This window comes from Macrobrachium rosenbergii, chromosome 12 (genome assembly GCF_040412425.1).
Source record: "Macrobrachium rosenbergii isolate ZJJX-2024 chromosome 12, ASM4041242v1, whole genome shotgun sequence".
Taxonomy (NCBI): Eukaryota; Metazoa; Arthropoda; class Malacostraca; order Decapoda; family Palaemonidae; genus Macrobrachium; species Macrobrachium rosenbergii.
Window position 1 is genome coordinate 55,703,921 of NC_089752.1, and position 27,754 is coordinate 55,731,674.

At 43.1% G+C, this 27,754-nt stretch overlaps 1 protein-coding gene across 1 annotated transcript in view; it reads right to left on the reverse strand.

Moving 5' to 3' along the window:
* Positions 1 to 27,754, reverse strand: part of Cog4 (conserved oligomeric Golgi complex subunit 4) — a 118,307-nt gene that overhangs the window by 62,214 nt on the left and 28,339 nt on the right. Inside the window, exon 5 of the mRNA XM_067112231.1 lies at positions 2,179 to 2,372. Within this exon, the coding sequence (XP_066968332.1) occupies positions 2,179 to 2,372 (194 nt within the window). The remainder of the gene's footprint in view (positions 1 to 2,178; positions 2,373 to 27,754) is intronic.

Here is a 27,754-nt window from a genome sequence, read left to right on the forward strand (position 1 = left end):
AATAGGAGCTGATGGAGAATTATTAGGACTAAGGATGGGGGATAAAGCAAGGGCAGGAGAAGGAATGTTACGGTCAATGAGTTGAATGTTAGTGTCAGGCTCTACACTCTGAGCTCTGCTCTCTACACTCTGAGCTCTACTTTCGGCTCTAATAGCCACCTTTCTTTTCCTATCTCTATCTAACTTATCCAAATAAGACCTGAGAACCTTCAATTTCTTCTCATCCTATCCAACACATGAATCACAAGTGCGATCTACTGAACACTCTTGTCCTCTACATTTTGCACAGATCATATGACTATCGTAGGTTACTTTGGTCATTCGAGTCTTGCAACCCTCCCTACAATACCTAATACTTGATGAACTGGAGTCAAAGGAGAGGGATGCTCTGAGCTGAGAGAGAGCTTAGCAGATGGTGACGGGCGCTTACTCGAAGAATCATGTCGCTTTGAGACCAAAATAGGGTGCTGGAGACTCAAGAGAAGTTCCGTACTATCCCATGAAGGTTCATGACGAGCAGAAGAAGCAGTAGCAGGCAGAACGGCAAAACTACAGGAGGGCTGAGAAGTAACACTAGCCTTCTTATGCCTATTGACAGGAGGAGGGGAGCCGTCTACCACATCGGAGTGCCTCTTCCAAGGCCGAGGGACAGAAGATCGACTCCGCTGATGCCTCGCGTCCGGCAAAGAGTCTTCTGAATCTGACAACAGATGAGAAGCACTGAACAAGACGCCTTTCACAGGCTCGAGGGAGGGGGCAACTGTCCGTGGAGAAACTCCACTGGCCTCCCATGGACCTCCAGTATGCTTCTGCCCGGTGCGGGGGATTGGGACAGTGACCTTCGTCTAGGAGCACCCGTGGGATGGGCAGCCACCTCCTCAACACTCACAACACTGTCACTAGGCACAATACTGACACTTGGAACACTGGAGGCCGTTTCCAACAAAAATCCCTGAAACAGGAACCTAACTCCATAACAGTATTGGCCAAAAATTCAAATTTCTTATCAAATTTTGCTTCGAGACTGGCAACAGTGCTGGGATCGGAAGCATGGGAACCTAGTAAAGGAGTTTGGGGTAAGGTGTAGGAGGGCTAAGAATGGGAGACATAGCACGAATCAAAGAAGAAGAAACCAAGCTATCTTCTACTAAATCAGGTAAAGAAGGAATCTCCTGACTAGTTCTACTTTCGGCTCTAAGGGCCGCTTTCCTTTTTCTATCTCAGTCTAATTTGTCCAGATGGGACTTCAAAGTCTTCCATTTACTATCTTCCCAATCCTGTTACTCCGGGCATGTAAGCTTTCTACTACATTCCTGTCCCCTACACTTGACATACTTAGTGTGTGAATCATAAGTCACCTTAGTTAGCCTAGCTTTACACCCCCAATGCAATAACAAATGCTTGAAGAGCTGGAGTCTGACATATTGACAATTTTTAGGAATAATAAAGTTAACTAATGCTAATGATATTACTAAGCTTGAAAAAACCACCACAAAAAAGGGAGAGAGAATGCTTCACCAAAATTACAGGACAAAACCCAAAAAAGATGAAGCAGCGACTGCACAACACTACCGATGTTAATCAGGAGCCAGCAGAAAATGAATTGAGGCTCTCTGCTGAGTTGCACCTATCAGTCCCAAAAGTGAACGGGACCCTGTCACCTAAACAAGCGATGGTAGCACCACCGCAAAAATTTGAATTTTGTGAGACTGCCATGTAGAAAATTAGTACTGTAGCTATGTAACTGCTTGGTAAGTCAATTATTTAAAAATCTTAGTACAGTATAAGAATCTTAGTGTATATGGCTTAGGCTAAGACAGTTTTAATGAATAATTTTATACCTCTGTGAGATCATGTGAATGTGAAAGTACATTAGTAAAAAATATAGGTTTTAAGAAAGTTTTATTTTTTGTAAAGCTCCTAATAGCTCCACACAGTGAGCCCCATGACAACACAACTTTCCCTAACTGCACTCAGCAAAAATTTGGTTTCAAATACTGAAAAACTTGACCTGTGTGGCTTGGTATCCTATTAAAACTGCCATGCTTACAATGAGTGGTTTCAACAAAAACTAAAAATTAGCATTGTAAAAAAATGAGCACACCAGAAATTATAATCTCAAGTTATTCAGATTAAGTATTTCAATATTCTATGGTAAAAAACCTGTTTATCACTCACTTCAGCACACAGATAAGTTGTAAATTTCTTAAGACCTTCCTCATGTTTGTTTAATAGTGGAAACAATTTGAAAAACCTGTCAACACTAGCCATGTCTTCTCTCTTAACAGCATCATCAAATTTGCGAGTTATTGTAGCGCTGAGCTCTCTTTCAGCTTGACGAAGACGATCAAACCAAGTTTCAACACTTTCAGCTAGAAAAAGGGTACAGATGAATTAGCATTTGTTATCTGATAAATGTACAATATAAGAACTCTATAAATTGTTATCAACTATGTCAATAAAAATTAACCTTACTATAACAGGCACAATATAACTTGCTCACGTAAAACTAGCAAGCTGATTTACTGATGCTCTGATTACACCAAATAAAAAGATAAGAGTTGCAACAAGAAAAGGCATAGAAGTATAAATATTACCCAAAATTGTGGATACACTGAACATTATCAACTAAGTTTCATGTAAAATGCATCCATAATCATACGAATCACTTGACCCTAAAAGGTCTAGCTCAATGACAAATCATAAGAATCAGTTGAAAGACTATCAATGAAATGCCTAACATAACCAATTTGGTTTTCAGGTCATAAACTTAGTACAAAAAACCTGGTAAATACAAAAAACCAATATAGTGACAGATAATTCATTCAACAGATGATCAACAGTAATCCTTTATATGTTTATTACAAAAAAAAGTAAACTTTTCAAACTGCACTTATATGGGGCACTATTGAAAAACGAAAAACTAGTATCATCAGCATTATTGCATTTAAACAAGTATAACATCAGTGCCAAGAATAAGCAGTTCATGGAAAATTGCTCACTTAGTATAGAATTAAGAAAAAATGCAAAATCTTAAAATAAATATGATAAACCTCTTCTTTGTTTAATGAAGACAAAGAGACCATTGAATAGCTATAAATACAAGGACTAGAATCTACTGATATTAGAAATGGACTCCACAAATAAAGGATCTCTAAATGTTAACCACTTGTTAACAGATACCTATAATTTCATTCTTGGTGTACCTGCCTAGACAAGCAAAACAGGCATTGTAAAGCAGGGATTTTTACCTTTCTATGGCCACAAGAGGTTGTTATCACACTTTACCTAAAGTATAAATGTAACAGTACAGTCTTTTCAGAGTCTACCCAATCAAACAAAAATGAAAATTTTCATGATAAAATTAATTATTTGGATACTTATCTACTGTTAAAGTTAGTTTATATCTTCGTGCCATTAGGCGTGATTGGCATTTTAAAAAAACAAAAATAATGCTTGGCTAACCCACTAGGTCTGTCCCTGTAATCACCTGTTTCCCACCAGGTGGCATTGGAATGTTTACATTTCTTGTCAGAATTCCTCATGACCACCCACAAAGATGTGGGGAGGCTAGGTGGGTTCCCACTTTAACAGTAGGTAAGTATCCAAATAAATAATTTTATCATGAAAATTCATTATTTGGAATGAATCTTACCTACTGTTAAAGTTAGCTGACTACCCAATTGTATGAAGATGGTAGGTTAGTGCAGCCAGAGAAACAATGTTCAACCAAGTGAACTAAAAGCTTTTTAATGGGGAGAAAAAAGCTCAACATTCCTGCCTGTTGTGTGATCCTTACTGGCAAGTGCTGTCCCCAGATGCAGGAGCCAAAACAGGGCATTAGGCCCTCTCAGTGATACTTGTCAGAGGATCCTAACAGGGGAAAAAAGGACCCTATCTCGTAGAGTACTAGTGACTCCTGCGCCTGAGTAGAAAGCCCATAACCGATAGTCCAAAACTAAAGATAACTACCACCTTCACATATGAAGGTGAACTCCTACACTGTACACCAATATGTATCTTCATGCCTCCAAAATTCAATAGCAGGATTTCCTAACAACTAATGATAAGATAGAAAGCAAGGTTACTATCATATTTGGTCCAGGAGAAAGCATCCCCGTCGCAACTATAGGACTAAGGGCTTTACATCTCATAGTAAATTTGAACATTTTGCAAATAGTAATGCAAAAACAGTTACATTTCCCCTGAGCTTCATGACAACCTTCCCTAGAAAAAGGTTTTAAAGGAAATGAAGAAATGTTTACAGTACACAAGCCATGAGGCTCATTTCCAAAAATGGTAAAAGCTCAGGAATCAACTCTATGTGCATTGACTTTAGCCATCTTGGCCATAGGGGTGTTTGGCCTTCTGACACCACAGATAAATTCTTATCCTCTCCTCTTAAAGGTTTATGTCTGTCTAGGTAAACCCTTAAGAGTTCTAACTGGACATATGGCAGCCATTTCTTCATTGCCTATCTAAGCAGTTAAATTAGGCACTGTCACAAATCTGGGAAGGGCTTTCACTTCTATACCTTTTCTTTAAGCAATGAAAGAAAAGAGAAAGGTTGCCACTAGACAAAGCCCAAAAACAAGAAAGGGCTTGAGACTTGCTAATATAATCCCTTAATAGGTCTAACTGGACATAAAGACAGCCATTTCTTCATTGCCTACCAAAACAGTTAAATTAGGCACTGTCACAAATCTGGGAAGGGCTTTCACCTCTATCTTTTCTCTAAGCATTGAAGGAAAAGATAAAATTTCAAGCACAAAAGATTGCAAACCTCTTCAAACTTTAAATCGTGAGCAATATTCCAGTCAACATGATGAAGACCTGAAAGCAATGTAAAGTGATAGCCTCTGATTGCTGTGCCAGAAAACTGCTTTGCATACCTGAGATGCTGGTACAACTTAAATCAGGATATCTAGTGGAATGGGTGCTGGATATCACTCTGGACAAGCACCAAGATCAATAAACTAACCACTGTTATTGATAAACAAGTCTAACAGTGGGGGGCCTTCTAGATTTAAAATTGCTTCCTTGGCCATTCTAGAAATGCCCTTAGCTCATAACAGGCAAATGACAATCTCCACACAGTCAGATGAAGCACGTGGAGGTTTGATGAAATCTTCCTGAATGAGACTGTCTGAAAAGATTTTCCTGAATGGAAGAAGATGACAAACATCTACTGCCAGGAAAGGAAGTTAGGGGAACCATTCCCTTTGGGGCCACGAATGAGCTATCAAAATCATCCTTGTGTTCTGCAAAGCTCATAACCTGAGTTTTTCTTCAAAAAAGCATACAGAGGAAAAGCATAAAGGTCTAGATTCAACCTCCTTGAAGGAAGGCATCAACTACCAGTGCCTTGAGGATCCTGGCATGGAGAGCAGTAAAATGGTAGTGTAGTGTTTTGGGCAGTCGTGAACAGATGGGTGTTTGGGTCTCCCCAAAGGTTCCACAACTTCTGACAAACCTGAGGTTCCACAACTCTGACTGAAGACCTTGCCCTTTTCTGCTGAGTTGGTCTTCAATTACAGTTTTTTCCTAGGATCAAATGAAGTAATGGAATGACGTTGTTGGACTCTGTCCAAGGGATAAGAAAGTTTCTTTGATAACCTGAACAGATCTCTTGCTCTGTGTCTCAATGTCATCATGTTTAAGAATTGAGACTTGCATAAGACCATTCCAAACTGCCAAGAGCTGTAGGATGCTTACATTCCAACTCCCTGACAACAAATGTTTCTCAGAATAGCCCCCAATCTGCCTCTGAGACATCCGAGGACAGTGTAAAGGTTCTTGAGGTCTAGAGACCAACCCATTACAGTTCTCAAAAGTGGTAGAAAATTGTCTATCCATCTCTCTGTTGGAAAACCCACAACAAGAGAGAGCTGATTTTCATCCCCAGATAAACAACTGACTGGATCAGAAAAGCATAGATTAGTCAACATTGAACATAATGCCCACTCCTGAGGCTAGACATAAAACATAATTCTTCACCCTCAAGGTCATTATAAAAACAAACTGATGAGACTGAACCATCCAAATATGAGAGAACTACGCTGATTCCAAGCAGATGACTCCATACTACTGAAACTTCAACTCACAGGAGAATACTTTACTTCGACTGATGGTGTACTTGGATGTGGAAATACGTGTCCTACATGTCGACAGAAATCATCCTTTGCCTTTCCAAAAGGCTGCCAGGACCAAACTGAATGACTCATTGAAAATGGAGTAATATGAATAAACTTTTTGAGACAGGAAATAACCATGGCTCGATAGCCTCGTTGCATAACTACTGTCCAATCTACCCTCCCCAACTCTGAACTTCTCTGTGTGAAGAGCATGGAGAGGACATCAGGAAGTTAATAGAAGTAAAAATATAACAAAAGGTACAAAGTATCCTTCACTGAGAACCATCACTAATAAAGGTTCTTCTTGATGCTTTGCCAGACACTTTTGAAACTTCACACAGCCTTCTGAGAATCCACACAGCCTACTTGAACTGGGAGTTCAAAACATCAGTTACGATTACAAGTGTAATTTTTCCACTTACAATGTGAGCCACATCACTACTGAAGCAAAACTTGAGAGTGGTTTGGGAAATTGTACATGGAACTTACATGCAAAAATGGTTGTAGGGGCAAGACCCCAGAGGGAAGACTTTAAAGGCAGTGCTAGGAATTTCTAATCTCCTGATTCGAGACGTCTTAGGTGATGGCCTTAAACACTTACATGTTAAGGAGACAATGATGGGACATTGTCAAAAACAGCTACTGGTGGTTGTGCAGGGCTACTTTATATAATTTGTGCACAACTGTTTCCATTACTTTACAACCGAGTTGTAAAAGGAATAAGACATTCCTCCCATTAGCCTTGGAAGTACGTCTGTCAAGGAGAGGTTATAACCTAGGTGATGTGCTGGCATGTTGCTAGCTTAATCTAAACGACAGAGTTGATCTCAGAAGTGTATCCTTTAATGCTGGTTCTCGGATACTACTGCAACTATTAACAGTTTTTGAAGCTGCTTAGAGCTGAGTTAGGACTTAGATACGATATAAGTTTTTTCACTTTCCTCAGTTCAACTTGCAAGTTTCAAGTTTTGGATCAAGGAAGCGAAGACTCCTCTTGTTGGTAGGGTACTTTGGCCTAATGGTAAGGCAGAAGTACCTTTGAATTCAGTATTTTGTTCTTAGCACTACAGCTCAATTACTGCAAGTTTAATACTGTACATATATATGATTATATATATACAGGTATATAAGAAGCGCTCAGAAAACCAGCCACAGGGGGTGCAAGCCAGCACAACTTTACGCCAGTCCCAAGCCCGGGTAAATGGCGAGGGTTGGCGGCAGGAAGGGCATCCGGCCGTGACACCTCTGCCAAAACCATGGATAGTAGCCAGGAACAGCCAAGAGAAGGGCAGGGCATACCTTGTTCAAGTGACGTGGGCGGGCTTCGCCTGCCCACCCGATAAATGGGCAAGGGCTACCACGTCAAGGATGGGTGTGGTTAAAGAAGAAAGTCCAAGAGCATAGAATTGGGACTCTGAATGTTGGCACCATGACCGGGCGAAGTGGGGAGGTGGCAGATGTTATGGAGAGAAGGAAAATTGATATTGTGTGTGTGCATGAGACAAGGTGGAAGGGAAACAAGGCAAGAGAGATTGATAGTGGATTTAAGATGCTGTATAGTGGAACTGATGAAAGGGGAAGATGTGGAGTTGGGGTTGTTCTTAGTAAGGAAATGAAGGAAAATGTAGCTGAGGTTGAAAGAAAAAGCTGTAGAATAATGAAAGTGAAACTGTGCTGTGGGGGACACACTCTAAATGTAGTCAATGCTTATGCACCACAAGTGGGCTGTGATGAGGAAGTTAAAAACAGATTCTGGAGGGAAATGGATGAGATGATTACATCAATAGAAATGGAAGAAAGACTGGTGATTGGAGGTGACCTGAATGGACACATTGGATGCAGTCGGGAATATTTCAGCAGGATTCATGGAGGACATGGAATGGGAGAAATGAATGAAGAACTTATAGTAGATTTTGCATTATCTTTTGATTTGGTAATAAACAACACCTTTTTTACAAGCAAAAATTACGCAACATACAGTAGTGGAGGGAGACAGACGCAAATAGATTTTCTGTTGTGTAGAAGAGACCATCTCGTGGAAGTAAAGAACTGTTAGATCATAAAGGGAGAAACTGTTAGCCCACAACATTAGGTTAGTTGTGTCTGATTTTTTGATACAGTGGGTTGCACAGGGGAAAACTATGGTGCAGCCCAAGATAAAGTGGTGGAGGCTAAAAGACCAAGAGATGAGACAGAGTTTTAAAGAAATAATAGGAGAGTTGGTGGTGGAACCAAGATACTCAAGATATGGTAAAAAAGGAAATGAGAAGCAAGGATAGTAGCGTTTAATTCAGTGCGAGAAAAAAAAGCAAGAATCATAATAAATTCAATTTCCATCTTCTTAACGTAAAATAACTTGCATTGTTGGTATATTAAGTTACAACTTGTATTTCCACATTAGCTTCATTCGTTTTGTAAGAGGAATTCGAGTGTTTTGTGCTTTTATTGGGAAATAGCTGCCGAGAAGTCGGGAGGTTGTGTATTCCTCCGCCAGTCTGTTTCCCGCATTTTGTTTTTGAATCAACTGCTGTGTGATAACGGGACCTGTCTGACATCTCGTGAGAACGGGTTACCTGCGCTTCAGTAGCGGCCATCTTGAAATCCTTGTTGTTATTGTGTGATATTGTTACCTGGATGGTGCCACAAGTCACCATCGCATCTGCCTCAATATGCTACTTAGGGAACTACTTTGCTGAGTGTAACATTCGGACTCGCTAATCTTAGAAAGAAAACATAGACTTCAATAGTATAGGGAAATAGGTATAGGATTCAGTACGACAGATACAAGCAAGTAATAATTTAGTAAGGAAATAACTTATTTTGGAAATATCAAAAGAAAAAAGTTCCTATACAAATACACTGAATCAGGGAATTATATAAAACGAAAAAGAACTTCATCATTTAACCATTCTTAGCAGTACAAACTGTACGACTCAGTGTTGACCGGGCAAAGTTAAGATTGCTAAGACAATCCATTGCTGAAATAGCCCAAAAAGACGTATTTCAAAATGAGAAACCTGCCAGTGCATTCAACCCAACTCTGAAGTGTACATGCACCGTCTTCATTGAAAAAATGGGCCGACATAGGAATAATTAATTAAAATAAAGCAGATAAACAGAAACACCTCTGTCCCACAGATAGATGAGGACAAGTTAAGATTAATCACAGTTATAGAAGCTGTCTGTCACGAGTGGGGACTTTTATCCAGACCTAAGCGTAAAACGTAGCCTTCCTCCCTCTGTATGAAAAGGAAGTAGCACAGCAGGTACTAGGAACTAGTCACTCACAAGGGCCCAAATGCAACCAAGAAGTTTATTTTCCTTTTCCACAGTGTCACTAATAGCCTGATATATCTGTTGCTGCTCGGTGAGAAAGCCTATGCTTGCAAGGAAAGCTGGAAGGTCTCCCAGTCCTGAACACACAGGGATGTATTGTACTGCCTGAAGAACCACTTCTTGTGTAGCTGCTACAGGAGATTGGGTCAAGGAGAACTCTTCTCGATGCCTCGGAAGCAGAGCCATCAGGTCGGGCGAAAGGCGAAGTCTTCCAGCATTTGTCTGTAACTCAGGGTGAGCAATGCTTGTGAACCCCTAGCGAAACAGACAAATACGGAAGGAAAAACGTACCGTAAACCCCCGTATTCATGGGGGATGTGTACCACACCCCCTGTGAATACCTAAAATCTGCGAATACTTAAAACCCCCCTCTAAAAACACTAAGAACTGCCTATTTGGATAGTTCAAACACAAAAAACCCTCTAAAAATGCGTATACCTCATTATTTTAATAGTTTTATCACAAAAAGTGCATTTAGTCACGAAAATATGAAAATACTGTAATTAGTGAATATTACTCAGTGAAAAATACTGCGAATGGGCAAATTTTCCACAAATAATGTGTATATATGTTCCACAGAGAAATCAGTGAATCGTGAGAACATAAATACATGGGGTTTACTGTAGATATCGATATTTCCCAAAAGACAGCATGCCTCACTGCAGCGGCCCCTGGGTCTGGTACAAAGGAGCGAGAAAACTACCGACTTTATTGTGCAGGGAGGCAAACAGAAAGACAGTAGGGATCTATCAGCCGAGCAGTCTCTTCGTGAATCTTCATGAGGAAAAGAGTGAACAGCACGTTCCGTCCCGATCACTCAAACCCGAAGCCGAGCTCGCCTACCAATACATCCCCACCAGGAACGTATCTGGCTAACTGAGCTATCGGGTGCGCTATACAACCCTTGAGTACCTACAAATGTCGACAGATGAAACAGGAGGAAAAATCGATTCCCACTTGTTTGCTGACGTATGCCACTACTGTGGTTTTTTTGTTCAACGAAACCACTGAGTGTTGCAAAACTCATCCTGAATTCTCGGAAGGCCAAAAGGCTGCCTTGAGTTCAGGATGTTCATGAGAAGGTACTAATCGTCTTGGTGACACACCTTCAAGACAAAGTCTTACAGGTGTGCGCCTATTCCTCGATTGGTGAATCCAGGAGTAGACACACGATGTGAGGAGAATATTCAAGCATATTCGAAGGTTCCCTCAATCAAGCATTAGCCTAACTCTTTCCTAATACTTCGAAGAGGAAAGAAGGACTGGAATCAGACCTCCTTCATTCTCCACTATAGGGAAGCTTCTGCAAGATGACAGGATACCAAGAAAATTAGCTCTAGCCGGGCTGGCATTTCCTGAATTGGGAGCATGGGAGAGGAAGCGGGATGGAAGTTTGATGAAAGGAATTGCCGAGACCCAAGGGAAATAGATACTTCTCCTGAAGGAATCCATTCCCAGGTCTCGGCAATGTCGCTGCCAGGTCCAGAGACTCGATAAGTATAATTTCATCCGAGCATCTGCAGTAGAACTTCTGCCGGTCGATGCTTCTTTTTCTCTTCCCTTCTGCCCTCCTTCCTTATGGGAAAAATGGTGGAAAGAGACACAGTTATGTGCATTCCTAGAAGGGAAGAAGAGGGCTATGTGTTTCCGTGATCTTCCTCCGAAGCCTGGGACTTCTTAAGAGTTGAGGAGGGCTGGCTTGAACTTAAGGTCGAGCCGAGATGACTAAGACTCAAAGGTCTTGGCCATTGTCCAAAGGACACAGCAGTGCCCTGGTAGAACCTTGATTACCGCAGTATCTGGCAAATCTCTGAAAAGGAAATGCAGAAACAAGTAAAGGTTCGTTCCTAAGGGTTGAGCCAACTCGGGACTTACGAAACCGGAGATCCAAATTAGGACAAAGTCCTTCTTCTTAGCACCAGAATTGCCCACAGATTGCTGTCTGGTATAGGAAGACCCACCCCCCGACAGGACCAGTCTCCGGAAGGCAGGGTTCTCTCCAGGGATGGTCGCATTTGAGGAGAGAAAGCCTAAAAGTGAAGGATCGTGGATCCATCATGAGACTGTCTGGAGGAAACCAGTAGGTGTCCTCCAAGATCGCCACCTCTAATTGCAGAAGAGAATACCCTTCACAGCAAGGAGAAACAGAGAGAGAACCCAGTCTGCATGAAGCAGTCAGAACAATCTGCAGTCAGCAAGACCCCTCCAAGGCAAGAAGAATTCGTACTCTGTCGGGGCAGAGGAGGAGCTTGGTGTCTTGACCTGAATTAACTCCTTGTCCGAAGAAAAGTATTCATCTGGTCGAGAATGCTCTTGCAAGCAAGGACCGCAGTGGCCCCCGAAACTCTCGGCCCCTTCGGGAACTGTAAGGGTTGCGCGTTGTGAATATTATTCACTGGGGGAGCCGAGGTCCTGTCCCGGAGGGGGGTCCGGTAATATTCCCCCCCCCGGACATTTCCCCCTGACACATTCCCCTCCAGACATTTTCCCTCCCCGGACATTTTCCCATCTGGGAATGTTCCCCCCCCCCTAGTACACAGCAAGTTACTCAATTACCCCAGTGATAGTTTATGTGGTTGGGATGCTAGTTCTGCCAATTCTGTTGATAGTCTCGTTATCACAGTGTACAGCATTGCACACGACATGGCTAAGAACAGCCCACAATGTTGTGCGGGTTTGTTTACTTATACGTAAAAAGTAGCCTATGCCAATCATGTCCGAACGTACGGTTAACCCCTAAGTTCGGAGTAAACAGTTGAACAGAGCCTAGTAAGCAGTTTGTTGATAGAGCTATATAACCTTGTTTTCAGTTACTACTTTCCTCACATCGCTCGTTTTCTGTAACCCATGTGGCTAGTGTGTGCAGCGCAACATTACCATCTGCCAGAACATATGAACTTGCCAAGAATCTTTCAAAATGTGGATAAGGCGCGAAGCGCCATTCCGCCACCCCCAAACTGAAAGCAGAAATGTTAAAAAAATGAGCGTTAAAAAAGTAGTGTCCGTTCTAATGTAGGCAGGGAGTAGCCTAACCAATGTTTCTTATGTAGGCTACAAGTAGCCTAGGCTAGCAGTGTTCGTAGGTGCATCAGGGTAGACTACCCGAATGTTGTAGCCTGTTGTAACTAGAATGTCTTGAGTATTTTAATCCTTAATGCAAAAAATAAACTAGTATTAATGACACTTTTCTTCTGTATTTGACCCTAAATATCCCACATTAATATTTTAATCCTTAATGCAATTATGTTTTTATCAGTTCTTATTGTTCAGTAAAAATACAATAAATCATGCATGACTCTGAAAAACAAACAAACTTTCACTCTTATTGTATACAGTAGTAAATGTCCAGAGAGGAAAATGTCTGAGGGGGAGTATGTCCTGGGGGGAATATTTCAGAGGGGAAAATGTCTGGGGGAGAATATGTCCGGGGGGAGAAAATGTCCTATGCTCGTCCCAGAGATCCTCGTGCTGACGAATCGGCATGAAGTTCTCCAAGTAACAAGGGTGATTGCAACTTGAAGAGGAAGACCCTCGCTGCTTCCAAAGCGTGAAACTCCTGTACCTCTCTCCCTGGAGGGAGACCTTGAAAGATCCCAAGAAACCCTTCTCGGCTACACGGGGGAAGAAGAGCGCTTATGCCGAGGCAAAGCACTTTCCTGGGAAGAGCAGGAAGTTCGCTCGAACAGTGGCGAGAACCCGATTAGGAAAAACCAAGTGGGGCGAGCCAAGCCACACCGAACAGAGCCAATCACACCAATGCAATCCAGACTGGGTGGTAAGAGATGGACTGGGAGGCAAGCGGGGTGAGCCAAGCCAAGCTGAGCCAGTCTCACAAACGTGACCAGGGGCTGGGCAGGGCGAGCAAGCCGAGTGAGCCAATCACGTGAACGCAATCAGAACTGGACAGGGCGGAACTCGTCTGCGTGAACTAGCACTAATTTCCCAAACTCTAAACTCCTTCAAGGCTGAGACCCCCGAGAAGAAGGTTTAAAGGGGAATTCTGTCTCCTATCCTGCACGCTCAAACCCTAAGGTTCAAGACACAAGGATGAAACCAGGCCAAGCACCCAAAGCAGCTGGCAGGCAGTATCAAGATACCTGGGAGTCTTGGCACTGAGAGACCTGGGTGTCTCGGCACTGAGACACTTGAGACTCCGCACCTTCTCTCGTCCTGTGCCTCTCGCCAGGAGAGCGCTCATGATTCATAGCGAGCAACCTACGGGACTCCCAAAAATTGGGAACGGCTGCTTTCGGTTTCCTAAGAAATCAAAAAGAGCCAAGCACAGACTCAGTCTTAGACGCAGACTTCTAAGACTGGCAACGAGGGCGCGGCCTCAGCGGCCTCTTGTGCCCCCCGAAACGTAAGACCCCAGAGGAGAATGCGAGCCAATGAGAGAAACTTGCCTCCCAAAAGAGAATCAGTCCCTTAGAAGTCCCACAGGACTCCCGGAGGGAACCTCTTCCCTGCTTCTTCTGGTATCCAAACCAATAGGATCGAGACACCAGGCTGGGAACCCGACCGAGCACTGGTAAGCACTCGGTAAGCGCTTGTAGTGCTGGCAGGAAGAGCTGGGACACCTGGGTGTCTCAGCCCTTTCTCTTGCACTGCTCCTGAACTGGGCCGGGGAGAGTACTCTCCAGACCAGATCGGGATACTCGATATTCCACAGAATCTCGAGCACTCGGAGCAGCTCACGAATGAGCACTGGAAGCAGCACCCGTCTGGAGGCAGAACCTCTAGGACTGAGATCAGGATCACAAACTGAGGTCTGTGTGTCCTCAGCTTCAGAAACACAAAACCCAGGGGGTATGCAAATCAGTTCCAAAACCCGAAGGTTGGGAAGAGCCAACGAGAGACCCACTGCCTCCTCGGAAGGAGGCAGTCCCTAGATGTCCTCAGGACATCAAGGGGGAAGAAGCAGCCTTCCTCTCCTTCAGCATACGGAGGTCTATCCGGTTCCCGGGGCCCCCCTCGAACCTCAGGAGAGGAAGGAAAGAGGCAGCAGAAGACAAAATCAAAGCTAGGCTGAAGATGATGGCGGCTACTTCCAAAGGGCGACTTCCTTCACCTTCACTCCGACATCTTCTGCAGGATGGTGGACACAAAACATCATAACCTCCAGGGTAGCTAAGCAGAATCACAACGGAAGCCGCCCAGGACACACCCACAAGGCGAAGCAGCAGGCATGATCAGGACAGTTGATGCAGGAGCTACAGAAGCGTTTCGGAAGGCAGGAGCTACTGCAACTGCCAGGAACATCACATGTACGTCACTAGCAGTGACAGGAACAATCAGGACGGCTGCGGCAGGAGACCAGGAGGAGCTGCCCAGAGACTGTCGCTGAGTCAATAGAAGCAATAACACAGGAAAACAGCAGGAGCAGACAGACCACAGATACGCCAGGGGCAGTGCCACAGCATACATGAAGGCCAGCAATGACAGCGATCAATCCACATCAGCAGGACCAGAGCCGGAATGATCCCAACATACATCTGTGCCATTCCAACCAGGTACTGTGGTCGACCCCGAAGCAAACACCGTATGAACATCGGGATTCCTTCAGGCAAAGATATCCTAGCTGAGATATCCAGCCAACTACTGCTGTGCTTAAGATGATTAGTAGACGGAGACTCCTCTCGCTCCGAGGGGAACTGCCCTGCGCAGCGAGAGGAGGCCCCTGAGAAGAGGTCACCAGACTGCCTCCCCCCTCTTGGAAGAGGGCGAAGGAGAGATAAGGAAGAACCTACAGGAAAAGAGAAGGAAGGAGGAAAGGCCACCAAGGGCGCCGTGGAAGCGAATTACTGATGACGCCTGCAACCCCCCTGCCTTGGCAACTCTCCGTAGCGCAGGCAGCAAACACAAGAAGGAGAACGAACTTGTTCCGCCCCAATCAATGAAGGGGAGCAAAGATATTACGTCCCAATCTAATATATCCGAACGTACAGGGAAACGCCTAATGGTAGTTACTGCCTAACCATCTTGTTCAAGAGTTTAACGTCCGTGTCCAGCTTCGCCGTAAGTAATTTCTAATGTAAAGGACCAATGGTTTGTACAGTCCTACCCCGAACTTACACGAGGTTAGGTTCAAGAACCCCTCGCGCAAGGTGAATTTTAGCGTAAGTTTGGCACAGTCTCTAAAATGCTAATAAATGCTTATTTCTAAAATTTAAACACTAAATATGACCCTAATCATAATCCCAATTTATTAACTTAAATTTTAAATGAAATTAAGGTTACTGTGATTTCATTTAAAAGTTAGTTTAATAAATTACCCTTAAAAAAAAGATACAAATGGTTGACATAAAAATAGAGAGTTGGAAGAGAATTTCTGTCTCTCTCCCCTTCCGACCGATCTATTTCTAGAAGTCTTCTCAACCTCTTTTTAATAACTTCTTTATTCTACGTTGCTTTCTCTTAGTTCTGAAATATTTTTTCATGAACAAACAGTGTTTTTTATTCTAATTAATACAACTCTTAGTTATTATGTCTCTGTTTTAGAAAGTATTTGCCACACTAGCGCATTTACACTTCACACATGGTACAGGTAACATTAGATCAATTTAAACTGTCTACTGTATAGGTAAAGGCGTACAGAGAAATAATAAGTTTAAAAATGTGTCAGCGCTAACTATGAAAGAGAGAGAGAGAGAGAGAGAGAGAGAGAGAGAGAGAGAGAGAGAGAGAGAGAGATAAGGGTTGTCCTTACCTAAGAGAGCGAAATTATTTATCAATTATTTCGGAGACAGAGAACAATATGAGAGAGAGAGAGAGAGAGAGAGAGAGAGAGAGAGAGAGAGAGAGAGAGAGAGAGAGAGAGAGAGAGAGAGAGTTTTCTTACGTTAGATATCAAAAGATGGAAACTCAGTATTAAACTAACTTTTAAATGAAATTAAAGTTACCGTGATTTCATTTAAAAGCTAGCTCAATACATTACCCTAAAAAAAAAAAATAAATGGTTAACATAAGAATATAGGAGAATGTGAAGATTAGCATACTATTTCTCTCTCCCCCCATTCCACCGATCTATTTTTGGAAGTCTTCTCAACCTCATTTTTAAAAACTTCTTTATTCTGTCTCTTTCTCTTTGTTCTGAAATGCTGTATGTCTCTATGTTTTAGAATGGCACATTTACAGTTTGTAAACAGTACAGGTAAAATTAGACCAATTTAAAATTATCTACTGTACAGTTAAAGACATAAAGAGAAACAGTAATACGTAGGTTGCGCTAACTATGAACAACAGAGAGAGAGAGAGAGAGAGATAACAGTTGTCCTTACTTATGAGTGAAATTTTTATGAATTATTAGAGAGAGAGAGAGAGAGAGAGAGAGAGAGAGAGAGAGAGAGAGAGAGAGAGAGAGAGAGAGAGAGAGAGAGAGAGAGAGAGAGAGAGAGAGAATGACAAGAAACCTTTGACCACTAATCAACAACTCTATCCCTTTTTGTCAAGTTAAAGTGACATGTCTGACAGCTTTTTGCCTTCGAGCTTCTTACAGAAGATGAGGGAAAAATATTTGTTTGTTTAAAATACGTATCACATACAAATTTTGTAATTACATTATTATTATTATATTAGCATTATTATTATTATTATTATTTGAAAATTAGTACTTATTATTAGGTAAAAAATTTATCATAAAAAAAATAAACATATACATGTACCACAAAAATTCTCTCATCTCAGTAAAAAGAGAGAGAGAGAGAGAGAGAGAGAGAGAGAGAGAGAGAGAGAGAGAGAAATTATTACTTTTATTATTTAATGTTAGTTAATTTACACATAAAGCTTGAAAACTTATAAATTACATTAAAAATTAAACAAACACTTTTGCAGGGTTTCTCAGTATTTGCAAATGTTCACCTGTCTGTGAAAAACTCGTGTATGATAATTAGTTAGGTTCCAATGAAAAGTTCGCATGTCTGTGAATTTACGCAACTCGAATCACGCAAGTTCGGGGTATTACTGTATATCGTGTCGGAACAAATGGGTGTTTGCGAAAATTACTTGCACTTTTGACCATCACCCTAAGACCTGGGCTAAAAATTGTGCAGGAAGAAATTAACTTTCTGGCAACTAGAGTCAATCACTGGCAAAGTAATCAGTGGGAGAATTATCGATCAGTAGCTATCTGGCTTTCATGATGGGAGCATACACTTTTGATTTTGAGATAGACTCGAGGCTTTTTCTTCTTCTACTACCCTTGCATTTAGGCCTATATTACCTTGACAAACATGTCTAGGCCTTGTACAAGCACTGAAAATATAATTAGAGTATTGGAATTAATTAGAGTAATAGAATGCTTTAAAGTGGGTTTCACAATAAAAGAAATTGTAGCACAGACTAGCGTGAGAGAGCGAACAGTCTATCATTTGTTGGCTAAATTCAAGGCTGCAGGCCAGGGAGAATTATCCTTGCATCTAAAGGCACCAGGGAACCCCTTAAAGATAAACAAGCGAACATTAGCTCTCATAAAGAGGGCGTTTGATCTTGATCCTGCACAAACAGCAAAAAAAAAAAAAAAAAAACTAAAGAAAAACACCATAAGTTACTGGGAGATGTCTATAAGGACAATTCAGGGAAACATATGAAAATGGTTGTTCTACAAGAAAGTAAAAGCTAAACCAAAACCTGCTGTAACTCCACCCCAGTTCAAGAAATGGAAGAATTTTGCCATTAAATATAAAGACTGGACACAGGAACAGCAGAGGGTTGTACTTTGGACTGATAAGAGCAAGCTTCTTGTCCGTGACACAATGGGGGAACGTGTATTGGTGCCGAAAGGGACCAATAGGTCAGAACCCAAGTACACTGCTTGTACTGCAAAACACCCAGCTTCTCTCATGGTATGGGGGAGTTTTGCTTTTGGTGGTAAAGGGAAGCTTATCATCCTACCTACAGGTCAGGCAGTTACAAAAGAGATGTATTTAACGTTATTAAAGAACAATTTGGCCGACTGTTTCACAGCAACTGGAGCAGAGATTCTTCAGCAAGATTTTAATGTCCTCTCCGGTACTGGTAGTGGTTTGCAGTCGGTATGGTATATATGATTGAGTATCAGGTTGATTGTCTCATCTACCGAGTACCGGAGGGGACATGAAAATCGATGCTGGAAGCATGCACTAAAGAGGCCCCTTTCCTCTCACACAAACGTGACTTATTTAGACAGTGCGACGGCATAGCATGGGGTCCCCACTCGGAGTCCTTTTTGCTAACATTTACATGGAACACAGCGACACAACGACTTTTGTCAATCATCAAAAACCACGCACATATGCGAGGTATATTGATGATATTTTCATGACAATTAAGGATGAAAATGAAGCCACAAAATTAACCAAAGAATTTAAGAAGAATTCCTCCCTAAATTTCACCATAGAATTCAGCAGAGAAAAAAACCCTTCCTCTAAAAGATATCCTCATAACACAAAAGGGGCAAACATTCACCACCAAAATCTACACGAAATCGAGAGAGTCAAACAGCTCTTGACAAACAATGGATTTCAAGATAAACTGATCGAGGAAGTACTAAGAAGAAGAATAGAACAGTTCTACACCAATGACACCAAAAAACCAGGCGACGGCAATAAAAATTAAGTTTTCATAATAAAACTAATATTGTAATACTTACCTGAACACCTGAATTAGCCCTTTAATCCCACTAGCCCGAACAACCTCATTACCAATCTCCTATGGGAATTTTAACAGCCAGCGTTACCAACGCTGCAGGTAAAATCTTGTTACTGAGCTACCACAACAAATGGTTGGTAACACTGACACAGGTGTGTGCCGACACGCCCCATTCCCGCCAATTGCTTTATTCAAGGTCCAATTGATGTGGGGAAGGAGGGTGGGAATCATTCAGGTGTTCAGGTAGGCATTACAATATTAGTTTTATTATGAAAACTTCATATTGCAATACACTCCCTGAACACCTGAATTAGCCCGATTAACAACATTTAGAGGAGGAGGGATCATTCTATTGCGCCGTCCCTTTACCAACCTCAGAGATGGTAGCTCATAATCTGTTCTGTCTAGGCTATCTTGTTTCTTTAACACTCACCCTGACGATCGCTGTTCTTGGTGAGGAGACATGCTGGAGAGTACTTTGATCGTCTGTCAGGTCAGTCTTGTCTCCGTCTGTCGACCTCCCATGTGGCTATTCAGAGCCTCTCTCATGGAGGGAAGTGAAGCAGTGTGCAGAGCCGCCACCTCCGGAAACCCGACTGGGTTTTAGGAAGAGTCAGACGACCGACCGTGACGGTATCACTGGCGCCGACGAAGCCCTCAACCTACCCGAGCACCCCCGTGACTCTCGAGGGAAAACACACACACACAAAAAAATGCGAGACTATGCTAGTCTAAAGAAAACGTACTAATCTAATTCCCTGTGATTATGCTATCAGTTACCTAACAAGGAATTCTTCTCTCCGATTGAACTACAAACCAACGGACTAAAAGAATATCCCTCTGGTTAAACGGAACACACCCTAGATCGAGTTAGTCGCAATGACGGACTAAGAGAATGCTCCCTCAGTTAAAACGAACGCACCCTATATGATGGAATTAGCCGCTACAAACGGGCTAAACGAATACCCCTCCGACGAGGTGAATTGAACATCTTTTAAATAGAAGGAAGTAAATACTGATATGGATTTCCAAGTAGCTGCTTCCAGAATAGAAGATACTGAATAATTCCTTAGAAAGGAAGATGAAGTGGCAATACTTCGAATGCTGTGTGCTCGGGGTAATACAGGGCTTGCAGCCGACGGAAAGAAGAACAACTACCCGATAAAGCTTGGGAGATTACCTCCCTCAGAAAATAACTGATAGCGTTCTTAGACAGCGAATGGGACAGATTCCGCTGGAGAGACGAAAGAGTACGTGGACGAGGACGGAGTTTTTCCACCTTAGACAAATAAACTTTCAATGCTCGAACCGGACATAAGTGCATCTCCGCTGGGTCGCCAGCAACGAATTCTTGCAAAGAGCGAACTCTGAACAAACGAGGAAGAGGGTTAACTTCCGACTCTGTCTTTGCTACAAATTCTGGTAGAAAAGACAAATGCATATCGTTCCCTGAATAAGAGACTAACCTAGAAATAGCCTGAAGCTCACCCACCCTTTTTGCTGTAGCTAAGGCCGTTAGAAAAAGAACCTTCTTAGTCAGCTGTCTCAGAGTTAGAGCTTCAATGGGTTCAAAGGCAGGGGAACGCAGAAAGAGAAGTACTTTCGATAGATCCCACGGAGGAGCCCGATTCGGCAAAACAGGACGTTCAGTCTTAAAAGAACGCAATAAATCATGGATGATTTTACTAGAAGAAATCTCAGGGAGATGGAAGCTAAATGTACTGCTCAGCATTGAGCGGTAACCGGAAATAGCCGAATACAAAAGTCCCTTGACTTTCCTAAGGAATAACAGAAATTCAGCTATCTTAGTAATAGATGGTCTAGAGATGGAGTGGCCTTCCTTACGACACCAACTTCTATACATTGTCCACCTGACTTGATAAAGTTTGCAGGTTGATTTTCTCAAGCTGAGAGAAAGCTGTCTAGCCACAACTTTAGAGAGTCCGGTTTGTCTAGCTGCTCGCTCGATAGTCGCCATGCAACTAGGTTCAGCACGCGAGGGTTGGGGTGATAATGATGGAAATGCGGTTGTTTGAGATCTTTCCGCATGGGCAGGAACATCGAACTTCCGTGAGAAGCTCTAGGAGTTCCGGGAACCAGGGACGTTGGGGCCAGCAAGGAGCTATTAAGGTCATATCCGTCTTGACACTTTCCCGCAATTTCCTGATCACTTGATGAATGAGCCCAAATGGAGGAAAGGCATATACCTGCATTCGATTCCAATTTTGTAACATCGCATCGGTGCCTATCGACATGGAGTCCGCTACTCGAGAAAAGTACACTGGAAGACGATGGTTCCATTTCGTCGCAAACAAATCTACCGTTGCTGGCCATTTCCGGAGAACTTGTTCTACTACGTCCTGAGCCAATGTCCACTCTCCCCCCAGTACCTGACGAGAGCGACTTAATGAATCGGCCAGAACATTGAGACTCCCTGAAACGAATTGAGGAAGAAGAGAAACCTTCTTTTCTTCAAACCATCTCAGGACTCTCCGAGCTATTATATTGAGATCGGCCGATCTCGTGCCTCCCGATTTCTTCAGATACGACACCGCCGTTATGTTGTCGCAAAACAGAGCCACTACTCTGTTGCGCACGAGATCTGAGAAACACCGGAGGGCCTCTTCTATTGCCCTGAGTTCCCGAAGATTGATTGATTCCTCCTGTTCCTGATCCCCAAAGGCCCGAAGCCTGGGTTTCCTCCAGGTTGCCCCAACCCTGATCTGAGGCATCTGTGTAAAGATGAACGTCGGGAAGAGGGGAGTCGATAGACCTTCCGGTGTCAGATTCTTCTTCTGACCACCACAGAAGATCCGAACGGCAAGAATCGTTCCAGACTATGAATGCGCTCGTTGCTGGACGTCCCAGCCGATTCCTGAGACATACCTGGAGAGAGCGATCCGAGACGAGACCCTGGAATTAAGAGAGAAAGAGAAGACATCCTCCCTAAGAGGCTTCTCCAAGCTGTTACCGGCTGTTCCCAGGAGGACAGGAACGCCTCTACCTGTTGTAGGACCACTTGTATCCTCTCCTGGGTTGGGAAAACCTTCAAAGGAAGAGAGAGAATCCTCATCCCTCAATAAGTCATAGATTGTGTTGGTACTAGGCAGCTCTTGGCAAGGTTTAGGCGAATTCAGTACCCGCACAGTTTTAAGAAGTCCTCGCCCTTACAGTCTCCTCTAGAGAGGAGGCAAGGATCAGCCAATCGTCTAGATATCTCAACATTCTGTATCCCCGACGATGCATAATTGTCGACACAGGAGACATGACTCTCGTGAACACCTGAGGTGCTGTGGTCAGCCCGAAGGGGAGAACTTTGAACTGGAAGGTGCTGGAGGAAGACACGAACCTGAGGTACCTCCGAGAATCCCGATGAATCGGAATCTGGAGGTACGCATCCGCCAGATCCACCGAGACCATCCAATCCCCCCTCCTGACTGACTGCAGCACCGATTGTGCAGTCTCCATACGAAATTTCACCGTCACCACCCGACGGTTGAGACTTGAAAGGTCTATAATGGGCCTCCACGCACCTCCCGGTTTGCTGCGACGAAGACTCTGCTGTAAAAGCCTGGAGAAGGAGAAGCTTATTCCAACGGCCCCTTCTCCAACAGGGCCCGAATCTCCTCAAAGCCATTCTGATAGAAGACGGGGGAATAACTCGGAAGGTTGACAGGGGAGGAGGACAGGAGGAGGAAGGGAATGGAAAGGGATGCGATAACCCAACCTCAGGACCTCCACAACCCAATCCTCTGCCCCCACTCCTCCAAACCCGCCAAAATGGGGCAGAGACAACCTCCCACCGAACGGACGAGGGACATATCTCCTATTTGTAAAATTCCGTGACGACGAGGGTCTCAAGTAGGCACCGATGCAGCCTTGTTGGCAAGCGCACCCTCTTGGGAGTCCTAGGGGAGACTTCGGGTTGTTCTCTTGAAGGAGAAGACTTGCGGACACCCCCTAGGGGAATGGGGAACCCTGGGCTGCTACCTTTTATCATAGCTTGCTGAGATTCCACAGCAGAATTGGTGGCGATAAAATTTACCATATTTGCCACATCTTCCTCCCGAACAAGGAATTGGCTAGAGCTAAAGGAGCTCTGAGGAGAACCTCTTATGAACGTCCGGATAATGTGGTGGAAGATGGCTGAGGTAGAAATCACGCCTTTTCTTACTTACAAGGTCGTCGACGGCCAAGGCATTCCGCCTGATGAGCTAAAACCCATTGATACAGACGTAATTAAGCTGTCAAATAATCCCGGATCCAAAGGAATATATCCGTAATTCTTTAAGAAACTCATTAGACCTGATAACATCCACAGAGAGTGCGAGAGAGCCTCAGTTTGATAACATTAGAATGTCTTCTAGCGCCGCCCGCTTCCCTAAGGGAAATCCCCTACAAGACGAGTCGATGCCGGAGACCTCGACAGGATTGCTTCAACAGATTTGTTGAGGCAACCTGAACCTGCCGAAGGATTACCCCGGACTGAATAGATAGCCTTCCTAGGGGAAAGAAGAGAAAGTCCTGCCTATTAGAAGTCACTGCTGAAGCTAGACGACCATCCGCCTCCTCCAAGGCCTGCCTAACCCGATCAAACCAAACTAGTCCGCATGAAAAGGGAACAGGAGATGGCTTGGTGGCAAAAAAACTCGAAAGAGATTGATTTGGTGCCTGGAAGGTCCAGAGCTCTTGCTTGGAGGGTACAAGGGAAGTGACGTAATCCAGCATACGTCTGTAGTCCTTCCACTGGAAAGGGGACAATCCGAATTCTCTGGAATTTCCTGAACCTCCGGATGAGACTCGAGATCGCCATGTCCGAACGGTCCAAGACAGACGAAGGAGGAGGAGCTGAACGTGCCCAGACGATGACGAAGGGTCGGCGAACAGACCGCCCAAACTAGAATGCTGCATACCTAAACCTAACCTGAAGCCGTATCTGAATCCAATTGCTGATTCCACGGAAAGGAAGAGAGGAAGGAGCGAGGATCCGAAACCGCTAAATTGCTACCAAAGGCGGACTGAGGAGAGAAGCCGAACCCGAGCTACTAAATTCCCTGCGGAGGATGAGTAGTGGAAACGTTCATGGAGGGACGGAAGAAGAAGAAGAAGAAGAAGAAGAAGAAGAAGAAGAAGAAGAAGAAGAAGAAGAAGAAGAAGAAGAAGAAGAAGAAGAAGGGAGAATGAAAGAGGTAGGAGTTACCAACGGGGCTTCCGCAGCAGAAAAGGTGGGAGACGGAAACCTTGGGCTGAACGGAAATGGTGCCGCAGGCCCAGTCGAAACAAACCCTGGGAAATACCCGGAATACCTGATGCCAGAAGTGGAAGCAAGGGGTTGCGTATGCCTGAAAGAGTTGAATCTGGAGCACTAGAGGCCGAATTTTGCCGAAGTTGAGTTCTCACTGGACCGGAAGATGCTCCTACCAAGGAAGGCTGAACTGCAGAAGGGAAAGCAGAAGAGAAGGAGGAAGACAGAGGAATGGCGGAAGAAGGCAGAAGATTGACGGAGGAAGACAGAGGAATGGAGGACGAAGAAAAGGTTACCATAAGAGGGGATGTCCGGATTTGTAGAAAGAGGGAAGGAAGATGGAGACTACAGGAAGGGCTGAAGAAGAAGAAGAAGAAGAAGGAGCCGATGATGAGACTGGAAAGCGGGGCAACAGAGAATATGGGTAAGGGAAGGTGAAGCTACATATGAACCGGAGGAAAAGGCAGAATCCTTAGAACGAAGAGACAGAAGGTAGACCGAATCCGCCCCTCCCTGATAATCCTGAAGCATGTCCGACATAAATTCCGGACACTCTTGAGTCACATATTCTCTAATATTAGTAAAACCATTCAACCAACAACCTCTCACCAAAAGTCTATAACCTTTAGATAGACCCAACAAATCTGCGTTATACTTGGCCACATCCTCGAACGATCACGCCGAACCGCACTTAGAAGCCAAGGCATCAACCCTAAAACTACCTTTAGTAGATGGAGGAGACCTTGCGCCAGATCGAAACAGAAGTGACGAAGGAGAAAATTTTGCGGAGCACAAACTCACTGGAAACCGAAACCCAACAGGAGACCGACTCTTGCACAACTGATGCCTTCTCCTCACTACCTAACCCCTGACCTATCCGTCTTAGTCATACCTAGCTCTTGATTCTGACTAAAGCTTTCAACATTGCATTTTTTCTACCATACTACAAGGGGGTTGGGGAGGGTCCTTCACTGTCTGCTCCGCCGAGGGGCCGGCAGAACCTACCCACTCAGAGGCTTATGTTCCTCCATTACCCTCAGCACCCGTTAGGGCTGGTTCTGGAACAGACAGGGAGCTGGAAAGAGAAGCAATATTAGACATCCTAACACTACTACCACTATCCTTGCTAGAAAATTGTTGAAAAGATTAGCTACTAAATTCGTCATACTACTTGTGATCCTATCTTCTAATTGTCCAACTAATTCTGAATTAAGCCAGATCTGAAACCGTAGTCTGAGGTCCTTGAGGCGATGAAGAATCCGACCGCCATTTTCACCTCTTTTTTACTAGCCAGCGATTTGCGATGGCGAATGTAATCTTCCATTTGTTCCGATGTCCAGTCTGCACATTCATCGCAACGCGTTTGTAAATTACATTGAATTTTCCTACATGCCTGACAAATGGAGTGTATATCATGTCTCAAAGCACTCATCCGTTTCTTGCAAGACGAGCAGGAGCGATGGGCGCTGGCATCCCAGTCGAGGGGCAGGCGAAGGTCGAGGTCGGCGCAGTAGTGACAGGAGAGGAGGAAGACTTGTCCATAATGATCAATCACATTCAAGAACCGGCGAAATCAAATCCAAAGACGTTCCACGACGAAATATTCTAGAAAAGGCCGAGAAATCCAAGCAGAAGGTCGTAATCCAGGAGAAGAGTCCGTAAATCCAAGCAGAATGTCGTACATCGGGAGAAAGGTCAGTAATTCCAGTCCAGAAATCTCAAATACCCAAGAGGAGTCGAGCAATAGGATTAAATTTCGCTCTGCTGAAGGGAACAACCGTTCAGCAGCGCGAACAGAAAGCAATTGACGGGAATGGGGCGTGTCGGCACACACCTGTGTCAGTGTTACCAACCATTTGTTGTGGTAGCTCAGTAACAAGATTTTACCTGCAGCGTTGGTAACGCTTGGCTGTTAAAATTCCATAGGAGATTGGTAATTGAGGTTGTTCGGACTAGTGGGATTAAGGGCTAATTCAGGTGTTCAGGGAGTGTATTGCAATATATCATTTATCATCAAACCAAATACAACGATAGATTTGAGGAAGAGAAAAGGACAATCACCAACATCATCAAGAGAGGGATAACACCTAAAGCCCCATTCGAACTGGTCCATATATGCGTTTACTGCAAACTGAATTTGACAGCTTCTCTCATAATGAGAAATAATACCAGCCTGAACCCTGACAAGGAAGACAGTACCAACATCATTTACCACTCTACCTGCCCAGAGGGGATGTGCCAGTCCTCTGAAAAAATGTGTGTTGGTCTAACTTCCACCACACTGAAAAGATGCCTACAGGCCCACTGAAATAATGGATCCATCCACCAACACTACACAGACCATCACAACCGCAACCCTACAACACAGGAGCTAGTGGAGAATACACATATCATCTACACAGAACAGTCGCCATAGATTAATCATAGCTGAATCTGTTTGCATTTTATTACATAAACCTAAATTGAACAGACAACTTGAAGTGGAAAGATAAACTCCCATCTAGCAGATGCCCTACAACATACAATGATAACATAAGAAACAACCACAACAACAGCAGCAACACCTTTTAAATCACAAGCTTTCTCTCTCCTCTCTCCCCTGACCTTCCATTTCAACTCCTCCTATCCCCATAATCCCTATACCTGCATTTCCATTTCTGTTTTGTTTGTTGCCACCAGAACACATGATTTTCTTTTCATTATTTTTCACAAAGTAAATTATGTTATTATACATTTGATTGTATTGTAACTTTAATAACTGTAGATAAATTGAATTTGTTTATTTTGTACTTGATATTACTGTATAATGATTTATTGTACAGTATTACTATTGTTTTGGACACTACATATCCGTCTGCATACTGCAACAAAACAACAAGACACCATGTCCAGATTATACACTTTCAAGAGGTCACGACAAGTGACAGAACAACTGTGGTGTTGTGTTTATAGTAAATGGAACACAGAGTTAATCTTTGTTTTTTTTGTCCATCAACTGAATTTGGAAGAATGTAGAAGATTCAGAAAATATTGTCAAATTAATAAGAAGTTGATCAACAATCAAAAACCATAGAATTTAACAAATTTAATATCTATATATATATATATATATATATATATATATATATATATATATATATATATATATATATATATATATATATATATATATATATATATATATATATATATAATGTATAGTATACATATATACAGTTGATGCAGATGATAATTGTAATTCATAATAGAACGTGTTAAACCAAACATAAACATTTATTTTTTTCAGAAAAAGAGACATAAAACAATTTATATAAATTTTGAATAATAACCAATCATTCAATTATTTAAAAAAACTTCTTTCAGTTTTCTTCTAAAGATGGAAAGAGAAACCCAAAAAATTCCTAAGTGTAACTTG